This window comes from Lepidochelys kempii, chromosome 2 (genome assembly GCF_965140265.1).
Source record: "Lepidochelys kempii isolate rLepKem1 chromosome 2, rLepKem1.hap2, whole genome shotgun sequence".
NCBI lineage: Eukaryota > Metazoa > Chordata > Testudines > Cheloniidae > Lepidochelys > Lepidochelys kempii.
Window position 1 is genome coordinate 157,526,991 of NC_133257.1, and position 17,791 is coordinate 157,544,781.

The following is a 17,791-nucleotide window of genomic DNA, read 5'->3' on the forward strand; positions in this document are numbered from 1 at the left end:
TGGGGGGATGAGGGGGGTCCAGATGCAGCTGGTTGGCACTTGGTGGGATGGGGATCCGGGGGCAGGAGGCTCAGAAGGATAGTCCAGGTGCAGGGATAGTGGGGCTCATCGGGGCGGGGGGTGGTGGGGAGAAGGAGTGCAGAGGCTCGCTGGGAGGGTCTGGGTATGAGGGGGTCTGGATACACGAGGGTTGGGCGGATGTGGGAGCAGCTTCCTGTACAGGGATCCCTCCCCCTGCAGCTTAGGAGCGATGGGCGCAGGAAGCAGGGAAGGGAGTTTGTAGAGCTTCCTTCAGCTGAGGGAGAAATCTGGGGTGGGTCGGACCTGGCCCCAGATGTCGTGCAAAGGAAGAGGAAGCCCCATCCTCCCAGCCCAGCCAGGACTAGCAGCTGATCCTGGGACAGGATAGGAGCCACCAACCAGGTCTTCCCCAGTCCTGTCTCCTGCCCCACAGTGATTTACCTCTCTGCCAGCTGCCCTGGACCCCCAAAAGTACTGCTGGGGAGAGTCACATAACCGCTCTTGTGGCTTACCTTTGCTTCCCCGTCAGAAAGTCATTTTTCTGTAGGGAAACACAGAAATCTGCAGCAGACAAATTCTGCGCATGCGCAGTGGTGCAGAATTCCCCCAGAAGTAAGAATTTGTAGGTGGCCCAAGTGGGCTCCCCAAAACTGAAACATCCATGATTAAACTCCTTGTTGAGAAAAAAGTAGAGAACGGTACTCTTTCCCCACATTTTTGGGCTCCTTTCACCCACTCAGATTTGCTACATGAGGTGGAATCACGACTACCGTATTCATCTAGTGTTTTGCTGAAGGATAGACCAACCTAAGTCAGAACTGGTGTGGTCAGTAATGAAGCCTAGCAGCTGCAAGTGCATCTGCATGGTCATTATTGGAGCTGTATTTGGTGCACCACTGCTTGCATTGAGAGGAATCTGTTTTTGGATTGGGGAGAGCATACCTCCCCAGATTTGATCAGGACTCTATAAGCTCTATTGTCTATGAGGGAATAAGACTTTTTCCCTAGTTCACCAGGAGGCCCCACTAAGAAAATAGGGAGACTGTATAACTTTAGGTATTCTGCATCCTTTTACTGGGATCTGCCTTTCCTCAGCCAATCATCCAGGTGAGGGCAGATTTGAATGCCTTTTCTGAGCTGCACTGCTACCACTGCTATACATTTTGTGAAGACTCTTGGTGCCACAGCAAATTTCAACAGCAGCATCTTGTATTGTAATGGTTGGGCTACACTGTGAATACTAAGTTCTTCCTGAGAGCTGGGTGGATGGCTATGCAGAAGTACACATCCTGCAAGTCGAGAACCAAGAACGGTTCTTGATCCTGGAAACTTTAAATGAAAAGGAAGCAAGCGTTACCATTCTTAATCTGCGACAACGTAGTCGCTGAGTCTCCTCAGGTCTAGGCTAGAAGGGAGGAAGACACTCCCAAGTCAATTCTTATTGAGGATAAAAAGAAGAATTGGGAGTAGAAGAGCTCTTCCTTTATTCCCACAGTACCTCTTCTATGGCCCCTAGAAGGAGCAATGAAGTCACTTCTGTTTGTAAGTCTCGTGTGAGAAGTGCCCCTAAAGAGCAGCTGGCAGGAGAGGGCAGTGAATGGAACTGTATAGGGTAGCGTTGAACAGTGATGTCCAATACCCATTTGTTCATCGTCATAGCTGCCCAAGCCTGGTGGAATGGGACAAGGCAGTTCCTGAAGAGAAGCATAGCCCATAGGTCAACTCCATTGTGGCTCTTAACACAACCAAATTTGCTGAGCCAGAGAGCTCAATTAGTCAAGGAGGCAGATGACTAGCATCCACTCACCTAGTTTTCTTCTGATGCTGGTATTCTGGCAGTCTACCCAGGAGTAAGGAGAAGTCCTTTGCTTTTACTGGGGTTTGCATTCATAAGGTTCTCTGTAAGGAACTGGTATGTCTTCAGGGACTGTAATGTGGCTGTTGAGTCCTTGAGCGAATGGAGAACTTAATCTGTTCTCTGGCTGAAGGGCTTCATTCCCACAAACAGCAGGTCCTCTATTGTGTCCTGTATTTTGCATGGCATGCCTGGAGCCACGAGGCTCATCAAATAATGATGGCCGTGGGCATCGACCCTGTAGCCATATCAGAAGGGTCCATGGCCACCTGTAGCGACAGTCTCATGATCATCTGCCCCGCACCACTGGTGATTCCATCTAGCAGTACTTTTTACCCAGAGCCAGGATTAAATAGAGCAGAGTCCTGCACCAGTGTAAATTTCTCTCTCTGAAGTAGTTTTCTAATTTAGAGAGTAAAATTAAAATAGGTCCCTAATCCTGAATGCCTCTGAAAGTGCACATTCAAAGGAATGTTATAAACCAGAATAAAATAGCCTTGGTTCAAGAGGGAATGGATGAATAAAACAGTAATAACTATTTCTGAAAGAAGAACAGCAACAATAAGGTATGTGCTGGAAGTTGGGTACTTTCAGTCTGGAGACTTGTGTAACACCAATGGGATACCTGGAATGTATGCCATGTCAGTCTTTTAGTAAAATATAGAATTAACTTTGTGTGGGTCTACGGTTCTCAGGAGTAGGAAATAATGTTGAACTGGATAGGGTTGATAACATGCTACTAAAGTTTTAGGCCTGATAAGGAACAAAGACTTTGTCTACACTAGACAGCTTTTTAGCTGGAATTCAGCATTAGAATAGCTCCAGCATCATAAACAATGAAGGCAACTGCGAAGAATGGAGTACGGTTTAATTGTCCTGTCTACAGTTCTGTTTGCATCATTGTAACCATGTTGGTCCCAAGATACAAAACAGACAAGGAAGGTGAGATAATATTTTATTGGACCAAATTCTGCTGGTGAAAATGAAAAGCTTTTGAGCTACACTATGTTCTTCTACAGATCTGGGAAAGGTAATCAAGAGTGTCACAGATAAATACACAATGGAATAGAGCGTTGCAGCAAAGGAGAATTATGGCTAAAAAGGAGTTTAACTGCACAGATGAAAACAAAGAGAAATGGAATAAGGTCACTATTAAGCGCACACTTTTTAAATAAAGTAAAGTAAACCCACTGTTTCCCAATCTGGGAGGTGGGTTCCTAAAGCGGGAGAGAGAGCATGCTGGCCTATACATTTCAAACCTACTCCCTAATCAGAGGCTAGAGACCATTGCCTTTCCCAAGCTCATGGTATTGGGTATAAACTTCTCATATTTCCCTCACAAGGTATCTGTCCAACACCATGTTACAGGCTAGATATCCTACTCTGCACCATTCATGTCCTATATTTGGTCAGACAACTATATTACATACTTCATGCTGAAGTCAGGCACCAACTTTCTATTTCCATCCTGCATATACTACCCTATATACCTTTACTGATTCATCTAAAATAACCCATGTATATGACAAACTGAAAGAGTGGATGGAGGTTGTATCATTATACAATAGAAGGCTATGTAATTGTAATTCACACAGGATACCACTGTTAGCTGGGAATACAATCATACAAATGTAGGACTGGAAGGGACCTCAATATGTCATCTACTCCAGTGTCCTGCACTCAAGGCAGGACTACATAATCACTAGAAAATTCCTGACAGTTGTTTGACTAACCTTGTCTTAGAAACCTCCAATGATGGGAGATTCCACAGCCTCCCTAGGCAATTTGTTAAAGCACTTAACTACCCTGACAATTAAGGAAGTTTTTCCTAATGTCCAACCTAAACCTCCCTTGCTGCAATTTAAGCCCATTGCTTCTTATCCTATCCTCAAAGGTTAACAATAACCATTTTTCACCCACCTCCTTGTAATAACCTTTTATGTACTTGAAAACTATCACGTCCCTCTTCAGTCTTTTTTCCAAACTAGACAAACCCAATTTTTTCAACCTTCCCTCATACGTCACGTTTTCTAGATCTTTAACCATTTTTGTTGCTCTCATCTGGACTTTCTCCAATTTGTCCACATCTTTCCTGAAATGTGGTGCCCAGAACTGGACACAATACTCCAGCTGAGGCTTTATCAGTGTGGAGTAGAGTGGAAGACTTAGTTCTCATGTCTTGCTTACCACACTCCTGCTAATACAGGGGTGAGCAAACATTTTGGCCTGAGGGCCACATTGGGGTTGAAAACTGCACGGAGGCCCAGGTAGGGAAGACTGACTCCCCAAACAGTGTGGCCTCCGCCTCTTATCCACCCGCTCCCACTTCTCACCCCCCGACTACCCCCCTCAGAATCCCCAACCCATCCAACCCACCCCCTTGTCCCCTGACCGCCCCCTCCCGGGACCCCTCACCCAGTGCAGGACCCCACCCCATATCCAACCCCCCCCATCCAATCCCCCTGCTCCCTGTCCCCTATCCACACCCCCGCCCCCAATAGGCCCCCCGGGACTCCCATGCCTATCCAACTCCCCCCGCTCCCTGTCCCGACCGACCCCCCAGAACCTCTGCCCCATCCAACCACCCCCTGCTCCTGTCCCCCCTGACTGGTCCCCAAGACTCCCTGCACCTTATCCAACCTCCCTGCTCCCTGCCCCCCTACCGAGCGGCAGGCCAGAGCGCTGGTGGCGCGGTGAGGTGAGGATCTTGGGAGGGGGGGGGGGAAGGTGGGAAGCAGGGGAGGGGCTGGGGGCTAGCCTACCCGGCCAGGAGCTCAAGGGCTGGGCAGGACAGTGCCACGGGCCAGATGTTGCCCGCGGGCAGTAGTTTGCCCACCTCTGTGCTAATACATCCCAGAATTATGTTTGCTTTTTTTGGGGGGGGGGGGGGGGGAGACACGCAACAGCGTTACACTGTTGACTCATATTTAGCTTGTGATCCACTAGAGCTCCGAGATCCCTTTCTGCAGTACTCCTTCCTAGGCAGTCATTTCCCATTTTTTGTGTGCGCAATTGATTGTTCCTTCCTAAGTAGAGTACTCTGCCTTTGTCGTTATTGAATTTCATCCTATTTACTTCAGACCATTTCTCGTTTGTCCAGATTTTGAATTTTAATCCTATCCTTCAAAGCACTTGCAATGCCTCCCAGCATAGTATCATCCACAAACCGTATAACTGTATTCTCTATACCATTATCTAAAATCATTTATGAAGATATTGAAGAGGTGCTGATCTCCCAATACCCAGTACTATTTGCAAATTTTTGCAGTGCTAGACACGCTGAGACCCAGATTCAGCAAGGCTCTTGTGCATGGAGTAGTTCCATTGACTCATCGACAGGAAAGGATGGGAGTGGGGGAAGCCCTGCCTGCTGCAGACAATTTTGTAGGTTATTCTTCATACTGCCATTCTGACCCATGACTATCAATCTCTTACACAGAAAGGAGAGGAAGAAGCATTCTGAAGAAAAATAATTTGATAATGATTTTACCTTTTTGTTCCCACTCTGTGGTTTGGGGCAATATCAATTGTGTCTGTAGCTGAATCGTGTCTCACTGCCAATCCTAAATCCGCAATACAACACGTTCCATTCTTTTTTACCAATATATTTTTTGATTTCAAGTCTCTGTGAGCAATGGCTGGCTTTCCTGCAGAGGAAAAAAAAATAATTTAAAAAAAAAAAAAAGGTAGAAGAGGCAAAAGCCCCAAAACAAATCCCTACTACTAACTAAAGAACGTTTCAGAAATCCTCTACTACATATTCTCACCTGGGTGAGGAGTTCAAGATTTTGAGGTTATGAATCAAAGAATCACATTTGTATCTATAATGTGAAGGTTTGATGTGGAGTTTTAAATGTAGGTTCTTGAAGAAAACAGAAAGATGTGCTCTATTGGTAGAACAGCCACGATCTGCATATGTGAAATTTGTAGATTAGTTAATATGATCACTATATTCTAGGAATTTAGCACTGATTTGTCTACGGCTGAAGGGAAAAAAATGTACTAGCTAGAGTCACACTCATCTCTGTACAGTTGTGACTACAAAACAATAGTTGACTAAACAGAACAATACATTATATTGAACATCACTTGATGATATTTTGGAAAGACTATTCATATGAATTGAGCAACTAATGTATAACAAAAATGGTGTAATAAGCTAATGTCTTTGGTGTAGCAAAATTTTTTGTATACAATTGTGCCTTCTAGGTACTACCACAATATTATAGGAGAACAACAGAAATGTTGAGACAGGACTTTCATTCTAAACCCGTGTTTAACTACTTATAACTTTGAGCAAAGATTATCTTTTGGAATGACATTACTTATAACTTAGTTTCAAAGCAGAAGTGTGTGTTTACCATGAACCCCACAAACAATTTCAATGTTCATCAAAGCATAATTAATAGATATCTTTTTAAAATGAAAGGAGCTATTGAAGGGATGAACTGTTGTCTACCAATGCCTGTAAGGGCTTGTCTACACGAACATTTAGTTTGTGGTAAGCTACAGTGTGAATCTACCCCAGTCTAGTCTGCCACACACTAAACTGTCTGTATGAACCTTGCTGATGAACAGTTCGTGTGCTTTAATCTACCCTGCTCTGAAATGGAAACAGATGAAACCACACTAATGAACTGCTAGTGCATGGCAGAAGCAGACCCCAGCTTGCAGTGAACTAAATTTCAAGCAGACAAGCCCCAACCTGCAGTTAAAGGAAATCCATCTGGTTAGATTTATGTCTGCATGATCCTAAGGTACTATACTTGCTCAGTGCTGCAGAGGAAAGCAAAAAGTACCAAGGCTCCCTGCAAGCATGTCCCAGAGGAAGACTGCTTCTAAACCTTCAAATTTTTCCATCAGTTTAAATACCACAGTTAAGGTTATAAACCCATACATGTCCCAAGATAGCAACGACATCCAAATCATTCATTTCTGTGAATGCTGATCACTTATTTTAAAGCACTTTACACATTCAAAAAGCATTACAAACATTAAATCAATCAATCTTTACTATATACCCCTTGAGGTTGATACAGTAAGTAATCACATTTTACAAATATGAAAACTAAGGCTGAGGTATAACGTGCTCAAGGCCACCCAGCAATTCAGTGGCACAGCCAAGACGAGACACTGATCACATTCTGGAATACAACGTTTTGTTGAAATTCTAGGGAAGCCTTCTACACAAGTAATTTTCATGGGGGAGAGAGAGAGAGATTAGGCTGGATTGGCTTTTTTTGGTAAGACAATGATTTGGAACTTCTGTATCTTCAAATCATGATAAACACCAGTACAAATATGTACCTAAAACAATTCCCTTTGGGTAGTGCCTATGTTCTTCAGTAGCTTTGCCAAGCTCACAGCAGGACCAATATGCTGCAGGACTATTTTTCCTTATATGAAGCCTCATTATATAAGCCATCGGAGACCGTATATTTATAATGGAAGTGTTAATTAGAAGTGAAAAGAAATTGAGACCAGTCTGAAATATAATTTCAGGATTTTGTGTTTTCCTTACAATACAAGGCAAACCATGATCTGTGTTCAATAAAATAGGTGAAGAATGTTCTACCATTTATGAAAAATCCAACTCCTTACCAAATACTGAAAAATCAACTCCTTTTGCTGCTAAGAATATTCTTTCTCCAGATAAAAAGAAAATAATGTTTCCAGAGTAACTTTATTTTTTCTTGTCTTGTTTTTCTGACAAGTAGGTACTGCAGCTAATCTCTCTCAAAATAAAGAACATTTTTAAGTAAGCTCTTATGTTTTGAGACTTGAGTCACAGGCCTGTAACATTTTGGTGTGTGTATATATATAAAAAATTTGTTATCAGAGAATTCCACTCAGATCTATTACATACAGTAGTGACATTTTTGAACACGTTATTGGTTTTAATATATTCCACTCACTGAAGGTTAGCATGCACCCAGTGCACTTGAGCTGGAGACTTTTGGTCAGCAGTGCCCATCAGGGAGATGCATGAACCCTGAGTGTCCTCATGCCTCTAGTTGAAAGAATACAGGGTAGGGTCACCTCAACAATTCTCCCCATCCAGTTCCTTTGCACTGGAATCTTGGTGATACCAGACTGAAGTAGTAGCAATGCAGTGTGTGTCATAGAATGTGGGTACACAACACATCTTGAACCACAACTACTTTACAGGTAAGTAACCGTTTCTTTGGGTGTTTGTACATATATTCCACTGTAGATGCCTCCCACGAGCAGTACACCTTTGCTGGCGGAAAATCGGAATCTACTCGAACTGTCTTACCAAAGTTTGCATCAGCTCTGGATGCTTCAAGGATGGCATAATGTTGAGCAAACGTGTACCAAAGACTGAGCTGTTGCCTTACAAAAGTCTTGGACTTGATCATTGCTAAGAAAAGCCATAGAAGTAGCTTGAGCCCTAGCAGACTGTACAGTAATCATTGCTCGTGGTGGCACTGTTGCTAGGTCAGAACAAATCCTGATGAAGGCAGTGATCCAACTGGAAATTCTTTAGGATGTTACTGCCTGGCTTCTCATTCTCTCTGCATAAGCTACAAAGAGTCTTAGTGAGGATCTCTATCAATCAGTTTTGTCCTCTCTATATAAAAAGAAAATGACCTACAAATGTCCAGTGGGTGTAGCTGTCATTCCTGAAAGTATGTGGTTCTGGAAGAACATTGGTAAATGTATGATCCTGGTTTAGGTGAAATTCAAGACCACTTTTTATAAGAATTTGGGGGTGAGGACTTAATGAGACCTTATTCTTGTAAAAAACTGTAAATGGGCATGTAACATGAAAATTTCCCACAATATTTGTGAGATCTTACTAAGTAAGTTTCTGTACATTGTGGGCCATAGATTATATGTAATTCCATGGGGGAGGGTGATTACAGCTCCTGCAGGAGTAAAGAACAGCAGAGGGTGAGATTAGGCAAATTCATTCACTTTGTAACACCTCCAGAGAAGTACCATCACCTGGACAGGCTCACATATGCTGGCTCAAACTGGATTCTCCAGAGACCAGACAAGGAAAGAACTCTTGGATAAATAGGTTTCAGAGTAGCAGCCGTGTTAGTCTGTATCCGCAAAAAGAAAAGGGGTACTTGTGGCACCTTAGAGACTAACAAATTTATTTGAGCGTAAGCTTTCATGAGCTACAGCTCACTTCATCGGATGCATACAGTGGAAAATACAGTGGGGAGATTTTATATACACAGAGAACATGAAACAGTGGGTGTTACCATACACACTGTAACAAGAGTGATTAGGTAAGGTGAACAGGAGAGCGCAGGAGGGGGGACGGGGACCTTTTGTAGTGATAATCAAGGTGGGCCATTTCCAGCAGTTGAAAAGAACGTGTGAGGAACAGTAGGGGGAGGGGGGAAATAAACATGAGGAAATAGTTTTACTTTGTGTAATGACTCATCCACTCCCAGTCTTTATTCAAGCCTAAGTTAATTGTATCCAGTTTGCAAGTTAATTCCAATTCAGCAGTCTCTCGTTGGAGTCTAAAGTTTTTTTTTTATTGAAGAATTGCCACTTTTAGGTCTATAATTGAGTGACCAAAGAGATTGAAGTGTTCTCCGACTGGTTTTTGAATGTTATAATTCTTGATGTCTGATTTGTGTCCATTTATTCATTTACGTAGAGACTGACATGTACATTGGCCAAACTGGACAGAGGGGCATTGCTGGCACATGATGGCATATATCACATTGGTAGATGTGCATGAGAATGAACCTCTGATGGTGTGGCTGGTGTGATTTGGTCCTATGATCGTGTCCCTTGAACAGATATGTGGACACAGTTGGCAACGGGCTTTGTTGCAAGGATAGGTTCCTGGGTTAGTGGTTTTGTTGCGTGGTTGCTGGCGAGTATTTGCTTCAGGTTGGGGGGCTGTCTGTAAGCAAGGACTGGCCTGTCTCCCAAGATCTGAGAGAGTGATGGGTCGTCCTTCAGGATAGGTTGTAGATCCTTGATGATGAGTTGGAGAGGTTTTAATTGGGGGCTGAAGATGATGGCTAATGGCGTTCTGTTATTTTCTTTGTTGGGCCTGTCCTGTAGTAGGTGACTTCTGGGTACTCTTCTGGCTCTGTCAATCTGTTTCTTCACTTCAGCAGGTGGGTATTGTAGTTGTAAGAAAGCTTGATAGAGATCTTGTAGGTGTTTGTCTCTGTATGAGGGGTTGGAGCAAATGCGGTTGTATCGTAGAGCTTGGCTGTAGACAATGGATCATGTGGTGTGGTCTGTTTGAAAGCTGGAGGCATGTAGGTAGGCATAGCGGTCAGTAGGTTTCTGGTATAGGGTGGTGTTTATGTGACCATCGCTTATTAGCGCCGTAGTGTCCACGAAGTGGATCTCTTGTGTGGACTGGTCCAGGCCGAGGTTGATGATGGGATGAAAATTGTTGAAATCAAGGAATTCCTCAAGGGCTTCTTTTCCATGGGTCCAGATGATGATATCAATGTAGCGCAAGTAGAGTGGGGCATTAGGGGACGAGAGCTGAGGAAGCGTTCTTCCAAGTCAGCCATAAAAATGTTGGCATACTGTGGGGACATGCGGGTACCCATAGCAGTGCTGCTGATTTGAAGGTATACATTGTCCCCAAATATGAAATAGTTATGGGTGAGGACAAAGTCACAAAGTTCAGCCACCAGGTTTGCCGTAACATTATCGGGGATACTGTTCCTGATGGCCTGTAGTCCATCTTTGTGTGGAATGTTGGATGTAGAAGGCTTCTACATCCGTAGTGGCTAGGATGGTGTTTTCAGGAAGATCACAGATGGATTGTAGTTTCCTCAGGAAGTCAGTGGTGTCTTGAAGATAGCCGGAAAGGCTGGTAGCGTAGGGCCTGAGCAGGGAGTCTACATAGCCAGACAATCCTGCTGTCAGGGTGCCAATGCCTGAGATGATGGGGCGTCCAGGATTTCCAGGTTTATGGATCTTGGGTATCAGATAGAATACCCCTGGTCGGGGTTCTAGGGGTGTGTCTGTGCAGATTTGATCTTGTGCTTTTTCAGGGAGTTTCTTGAGCAAATGCTGTAGTTTCTTTTAGTAACCCTCAGTGGGATCAGAGGGTAATGGCTTGTAGAAAGTGGTGTTAGAGAGCTGCCTACTAGCCTCTTGTTCATATTCCGACCTATTCACGATGACGACAGCACCTCCTTTGTCAGCCTTTTTGATTATGATGTCAGAGTTGTTTCTGAGGCTGTGGATGGCATTGTGTTCAGCACGGCTGAGGTTATGGGGCAAGTGATGCTGCTTTTCCACAATTTCAGCCCGTGTACATTGGCAGAAGCACTCTATGTGGAAGTCCAGTCTGTTGTTTCGACCTTCAGGAGGAGTCCACCCAGAATCCTTCTTTTTGTAGTCTTGGTAGGAAGGTCTCTGTGGGTTAGTATGTTGTTCAGAGGTGTGTTGGAAATATTCCTTGAGTCAGAGATGCTGAAAATAGGATTCTAGGTCACCACAGAACTGTATCATGTTCGTTGGGGTAGAGGGGCAGAAGGAGAGGCCCCGAGATAGGACAGATAGTAATGTGATGTATGCCATCATGTGTCAGCAATGCCCCTCTGCCATGTACATTGGCCAAACCGGACAGTCAGTACGTAAAAGAATAAACGGACACAAATCAGACGTCAAGAATTATAACATTCAAAAACCAGTCGGAGAACACTTCAATCTTTCTGGTCACTCGATTACAGACCTAAAAGTGGCAATTCTTCAACAAAAAAACTTCAAAAACAGACTCCAACGAGAGACTGTTCAATTGGAATTAATTTGCAAACTGGATACAATTAACTTAGGCTTGAATAAAGACTGGGAGTGGATGGGTCATTACACAAAGTAAAACTATTTCCTCAGGTTTATTTCCTCTCCCCCCAAGTTCTTGTCAACTGCTGGAAATGGCCCACCTTGATCATCACTACAAAAGTCCTCCCCTACTGGTAATAGCTCACCTTACCTGATCACTCTTGTTACAGTCTGTATGGTAACACCCATTGTTTCATGTTCTCTGTGTATATAAAATCTCCCCACTGTATTTTCCACTACATTCATCCGATGAAGTGAGCTGTAGCTCACGAAAGCTTATGCTCAAATAAATTAGTTAGTCTCTTAGGTGCCATAAGTACTCCTTTTGGATAAATAGCTTGAGTTTAAACTGACTCAGGGTCTTCTTTCTGATCCAATAAATGGATAAAGTTCTGTCTCAGGAGGAGGGGAAGGAATCCTTGCGAAAAAATTGGAAGGACTGACACTGACCCAAGCCCTCGATGGAGTTGCAGGGGGTGAGGGGGCAGGGATGATCACTAATAAGCTATTTTATCATGTGTATACGGTTGTTGGGTTTTTGTGGGGTTTTTTAGGGTGGGGGGGAGAAAGTTTCTCTGCAAAGCCTTTATGTGGAATAAATGTGTGCTTAGAAAGTGCTGGGTGGTAATTACAGCTGTTCATAGCTTCTGAAGAGAAAACAGAGTGCAGATGCTAGCACACAGTCTGGCTTATGGGGATATCACAGTGTATGCAGGAAACTGAGCAGCTGAGAAAAAGCCCTGGGTCAAGATGGAGAGTGGCCTGGGTCTCTATTCAAGAGGTGACAGCTGATTAGCTGGGTGCTGTTGGTGGACCACGGAGGGGAAATACAGATACATTTGCCCTGAACAGTGACGGGGGGAGAGGGGATCCTGCTATTGAAGATTTCAGCTCTCTCACTGTTATTACAACTGGGAAAGCTGTCTTATGTGATAAGTAGAAGAGAGAGCACAAGGCTAAGGGCTCAAAGGGTGGTCCCATAAATCCTGCTAATACTAAATTAATGTCCCAGGAAAGAAGAGATTCCTGTTAGTGAGTAAACCCTTATGAGGCCTTTTAAAAATGTTCTTACCATGGGATGGGAGACCATTGAACATGCCTGGAGAGGAGGGTGAATGCAAGAGATGGCTGTCAGGTGAGATTAAAACATAACAAAAACCCTCCAGCCTTATTTTAACACATCTTGGACCTGCACTTTGACTGGAGACTGGTGGGTGCAAGTAGAACATTTTTTCCACTTAGCCATTAAAGTGGTTCTACTTTTGACTCTTGCTGCTAGTGAGGACATGTGAACACACTCTCCAGTGCAGTTAGCCACTCATCATCCACACTGAGTTGGAGACTGAAGATTGGGGTGTATAATTTAGTCATGATTCAGAGATTGTCCTAGAGCAACAATAAAGTAATTGGAGGTTGTAGTGATAGGGTTAGAAGATCAAAGAATGAGTAATGCCTTGGCCATCCCAGGGCTATTAATCATCCCAGGTCAGTTTTGTTTCAACTTTCTGATCACACTAATAATCATACAGTATCTCTAGATCACAGGGAAACAGGAATACATGTGTTACTGGTCCTGGGTTCTGGTTGGCCCTGGAGCAGAAGTGACATTTTGTTTTCTTGGTTGCAAACAGATCTATGTTGGGGAACCCCTATTTGTTGAATATCTGCACTACCTTGTTTTTCAGGACCATTTAGGATTTTCAACTAAGTATCTGCTGAGGTGATCCACCAACATGTTCTGCGCGTCAGGCGACATGAAGCTTTGATAGTGATGTTGTTCCAAATGCAGAAGTTCCAAACTTGTACCACCTCTGGGAACAAGGGGTTTGATCTTGCTCCCTCTTCTTTGTCAAAGGTAACAGTCATCTGTGATCACCTGGACAGTAAGGCTTTTGAGAGATGGAAGAAATACTTTGCAGGCACAAAATACAGCTCGCAGCTCCAAGATGTATACAAGAGCTGGCCTATAGACCCTGAGTTTGTGCCTATCCAGGTGTGCTCTCCAACCCAGCATGGAGGCATGTGAGGGAAATGGAAAGGAGAACAGTACTCCCCTGCATATCCACTACCTTGATGATCAAACTGTAAGTAGCATGTCCAAAAGATACTTCACTGATACAAACTTCAACCAGCTTTGCATCCACTACAGGTGACATCTGGCATAAGTGGAGGATGCCATGTTTCCTAGCAATCCCAGCTAAGACCTTACTTTTGTTCCTGGGAAAGCCTGTAGATCGATCCATAGGGTTAGGATGGACTGAAACATTTCCTGAAGGCAAGTAGGCTGTTGCGGTCAGAGTTGTGAATGGCTCCAATGAACTCAATTCTTTGTACAGGAGATTGTATCATTTTTCCTGTTTATTTTAGGCCCAGCTGTGCAAATGGCAACTGTTTCTGATGGATGCTGTCCATTATTTGTTGGATAGACCAAATGCAAATTAACCAACTGCCCAGACATGGGAATATGTGAGTATGGAGTCATTTGAAGTGAGCTGCAACCACTGCCCTATACTTTGTAAAAACTCTTGTGCTGATGAGAGGCTAAATGGAAACACTGTATATTGCTAATGGTAGTCCCCTACTAGGCATCTTAAATAGCTATCCACCCAAGCCACAAAGTATGTGAAAGTAGGCATTCTGCAGACTTAGATCAGTGTGCCAGTTATTTCAATCTCGGGATGTGATAGAGACAAGGGACATCAGCTTTCTGAATTTTAGCTTGTGAGCACCTCTGTCCCTTCTACTCTTATGTACCACAGGCAGAACAGTCTAGTCTCATGTACGGCATAATATTTTGCCGTAATTTTGGTTGTTGTGTTTAGCATGAAGGTGCTGGGTGGCCTGTGATATTCAGGAAGAGGTTAGACTAGATGATCCGGTGGTCCCTTCTGGCCTTACATTCTATGATTATGATCCTGGATGGTGTTCAATTTTCTTGGTTGCAGGGTAGTCCTCAGATCCCTCCCCCCACCACCAGTCCCCTTTTGGGTATGAAAAAAATATCATGAGTAGAAACCCCTTCCCATGTGCTGTAAAGCAACCTCCTCTACTGCTCTGAGAGCTAGAATACGCTGTACCTCTTAAAGCAGTACCAACTCATGAGAACGGTCCTTGAATAAGAAAGGGGAAGGTGAGTAAGGCAGGACAAGGACTGATATTGGATTGTGTATCCCAGTACCACAGACTGTCTGGAACCATCAATCAATGGTTATGGAGTTCCAGACACTGAGGTACAACAGGTTCCCCAAAGAAGGGGACAGTCACATTCTGGGGTGCAATCCAAACCAGTGAAGAGTTGCCACCTCTTGGATTTACAAGTGCCTCACAATCCCTGGCCCCTGTGGATCTCCACCTGGGATGGCCACAGCCAGCAACACGCATGGACTCTAAATACTGGGCAGCCCTGGTCCAATGCTTTGGATCCTGAAACCTGCCTGCAACACCACAGATTTCTCTTGGCTTCCACCAGCCTTGGTTAACAACTGGTATGGTGACTCCACACACTCCTCAGCTCAGTTTTCCCACAAACTGAAAAGTCCAGCCCTGCCCTGGAACAATCAGAGGGCTATTAAAGTTCATTGCCCTTTTAAAGGAGTCAATATTCAACAGTTTGTTACTTGAACTGGAGCTACCAAACAGTTCAGTTTACACACAGCCTGGTTTAGATTAAAAACAAAACAAAAGGTAGGATTTTAAGTCCATTCAAGTAGACGGTAACATAGAAATGGTTACCAACAAATAAAAGTGAAAACATGGATCTACATCTAAAACTTTACTTAACAAGTCTCGGTTCAAGACTTCATTTAAGATGGCCTTTTTCACCCCCAGTCTTCCAGCAGGATGGTGACTATCTGCTCCTCGATCAGGATCTCTCCCAGAGGCCCAAAGGTGCTGGGGCCTTTATCTTCTTAGGTCAAAGAGATAAAGGGGCAGAAAACCTTAAGTTCATAGTTCAGTGAACCTGTGAAGTGGATTCTTCTGAAGGTTAACCCTCAAAGTAAAGTTTATCCATGAGGAAGGCAACATGGAGTCTGGTGATGAACAAGGCTCCATGCTCTTTCTTCCCACACTTGTGTTTACTCAATTGCAAATTGTTCCCTTTCCTGCCATCTCCTCCCACAGCTGTCTTGAGAACCCTATTTACTACTATATGTAATTGATGTAAACACAGTCCTTTGTTTAGGAGAGATCTGTTTAACAACTTTTGCCAAGGGCTGTCTGCTTCTGAACATGTGCTAACACCACAAGGGGGGAGGGGGATTCATAACTGCATATACATTTTGCTACATACATTTCCTTATGATATTGACTAGCAAGTTATTAGTTTTCAGAATGATAACTCAAGGCATATTTTGTACAAATATTATTGCAATACTGTGTAGGGTATGAATTCAGAAGTGATTTAAAATCACAGACAGATAGGGAAGATCAAGATGACTAGGGCTCTGCTCTTGATGAAGCAGTCAAATTGGCTGTCTTGATGTTGGTGGAGTCTAATGGGTAAAGCTTATTGATACAGAAGCCTATGACTTTCTTAGTAGAGACTTATCCTGCTTTCAAGGAAACAGCCTGTCTAGGCTGGAAGCTAGGCTGTCAATTATATTGTTGAGGCCTATGCTGCCTCCTTTAGGGGCTGGGGCATACACTCTTAGCCCTGGTCTACACTTGGGGGGGGTGGGAATCAATCTAAGATATGCAACTTCAGCTACATGAATAACGTAGCTGAAGTCAACGTACTTAGATCGACTTACCGTGGTGTCTTCACTGCAGTGAGTCGACTGCTGTAGCTCCCCCGTCGACTTGGCCTGCGCCTCTCGCACAGCTGGAGTACAGAAGTCGACGGGAGAGCACTCGGGGTTCCATTTATTGCGTCTAGACTAGATGCGATAAATTGATCCCCGCTGGATCGATCGCTGCCCACCAATCCAGCAGGTAGTGAAGACATACCCTTAGTAACCTTAATGTTGCTCTCAATTCTTTAAGGAGTGTAAAGCCTCATCAATCTTCTTGCTGAAGAGGCTGCACTCATCAGAGGGTGGGCCCCTCAGTGGTTTGGACTTCCCTCTGTATGTGTTTTGTGTGGAGACAAAGACCTCTGCATGGTGAAAATTGCCATGGATCTGAAGGTTATAGTTGCTGCATTGAGAGCTGACTGCAGTGATGTCCTGGCTACTAGCAGGCCTTCAGTAACAATAGATTTAAACTCCTCCTCCATACCCTGTTCAGTAAAGCCCAGTTAATAAAGTCATATTTCAATAATAGAGTCCATTAGTTAGTGATTCTCATTTGGAGGCTAGATGCAGAATAAGTCTTCCTTCCAAAGGAATCAGTCCTCTTTGGCTCCTAGTCTTTTTGTAATTTGTAATGTCCCTGCTTCAACCTCTTGTTTTCTGCTCCCACCATCACAGTACCTGAAGCAGGGTGACCAAAGGAACTGCTCAACCCCTGAGATGGCACCTGGTAGCAACAGTCCACTTTCTTTGAAGTCTGTACTGGAGAAGCCTGGCATGGTCCAGCAATCCTTCACTGATGGGTAAAACTACTCACTCAGGTCCAGTTGTGTGTAATATAATCAATAGTCTAAGGTTTCCTTGGGCAACTTCTGCAGGAAAAATATTCCTCTGGTAAGGCTGATGTGGTGCCAGTAGGTGTACCTGGAGCCCTTATATTTGAAGGTTTCAGAGCTATGATTGGCTTTGCCAGTACTGAGGCCACCGTCTGAGTGGCCTGCATAGGAAAGTCTGATGCCAACATGCAGATCAAGTCCGACTCCCATAATTGCTGGAGGAGTTGACAGTACCCAGTGGTTTCTGTGCTGGGGTCATTTTTACCTGAAGAGTAGATAATACAGTAGGTACTTGCTTTATCAGTACCTATGTCAATAAGCCAATATAGATAGTACTGACAAGCAATGCTGTGGTGGTCTTCAAGTTAGCTTGGTACCAAACAGCTTCTGAGATACCATTTCAGCTGAGGTACAATGGTGGAGTCCCCAACAGGTGCATGAGGAATCCTTTCTAGGTCTTGAACTACCCTTGAGCTCTGAAGAGCTGGATGTCTTGGGGCCCTTAATGACTGGCCCAAGGACAAAAGACCAGTGCCTCTTCT

The 17,791-nt window shown here is 44.1% G+C and overlaps 1 protein-coding gene across 5 annotated transcripts in view; it reads right to left on the reverse strand.

Moving 5' to 3' along the window:
- Positions 1–17,791, reverse strand: part of TGFBR1 (transforming growth factor beta receptor 1) — a 74,227-nt gene that overhangs the window by 14,382 nt on the left and 42,054 nt on the right. For all 5 annotated transcript variants that reach the window (XM_073332551.1, XM_073332548.1, XM_073332549.1 and 2 more), the window contains one exon: positions 5,367–5,523. In XM_073332551.1, coding sequence (XP_073188652.1) covers positions 5,367–5,523 — 157 coding nt within the window. The remainder of the gene's footprint in view (positions 1–5,366; positions 5,524–17,791) is intronic.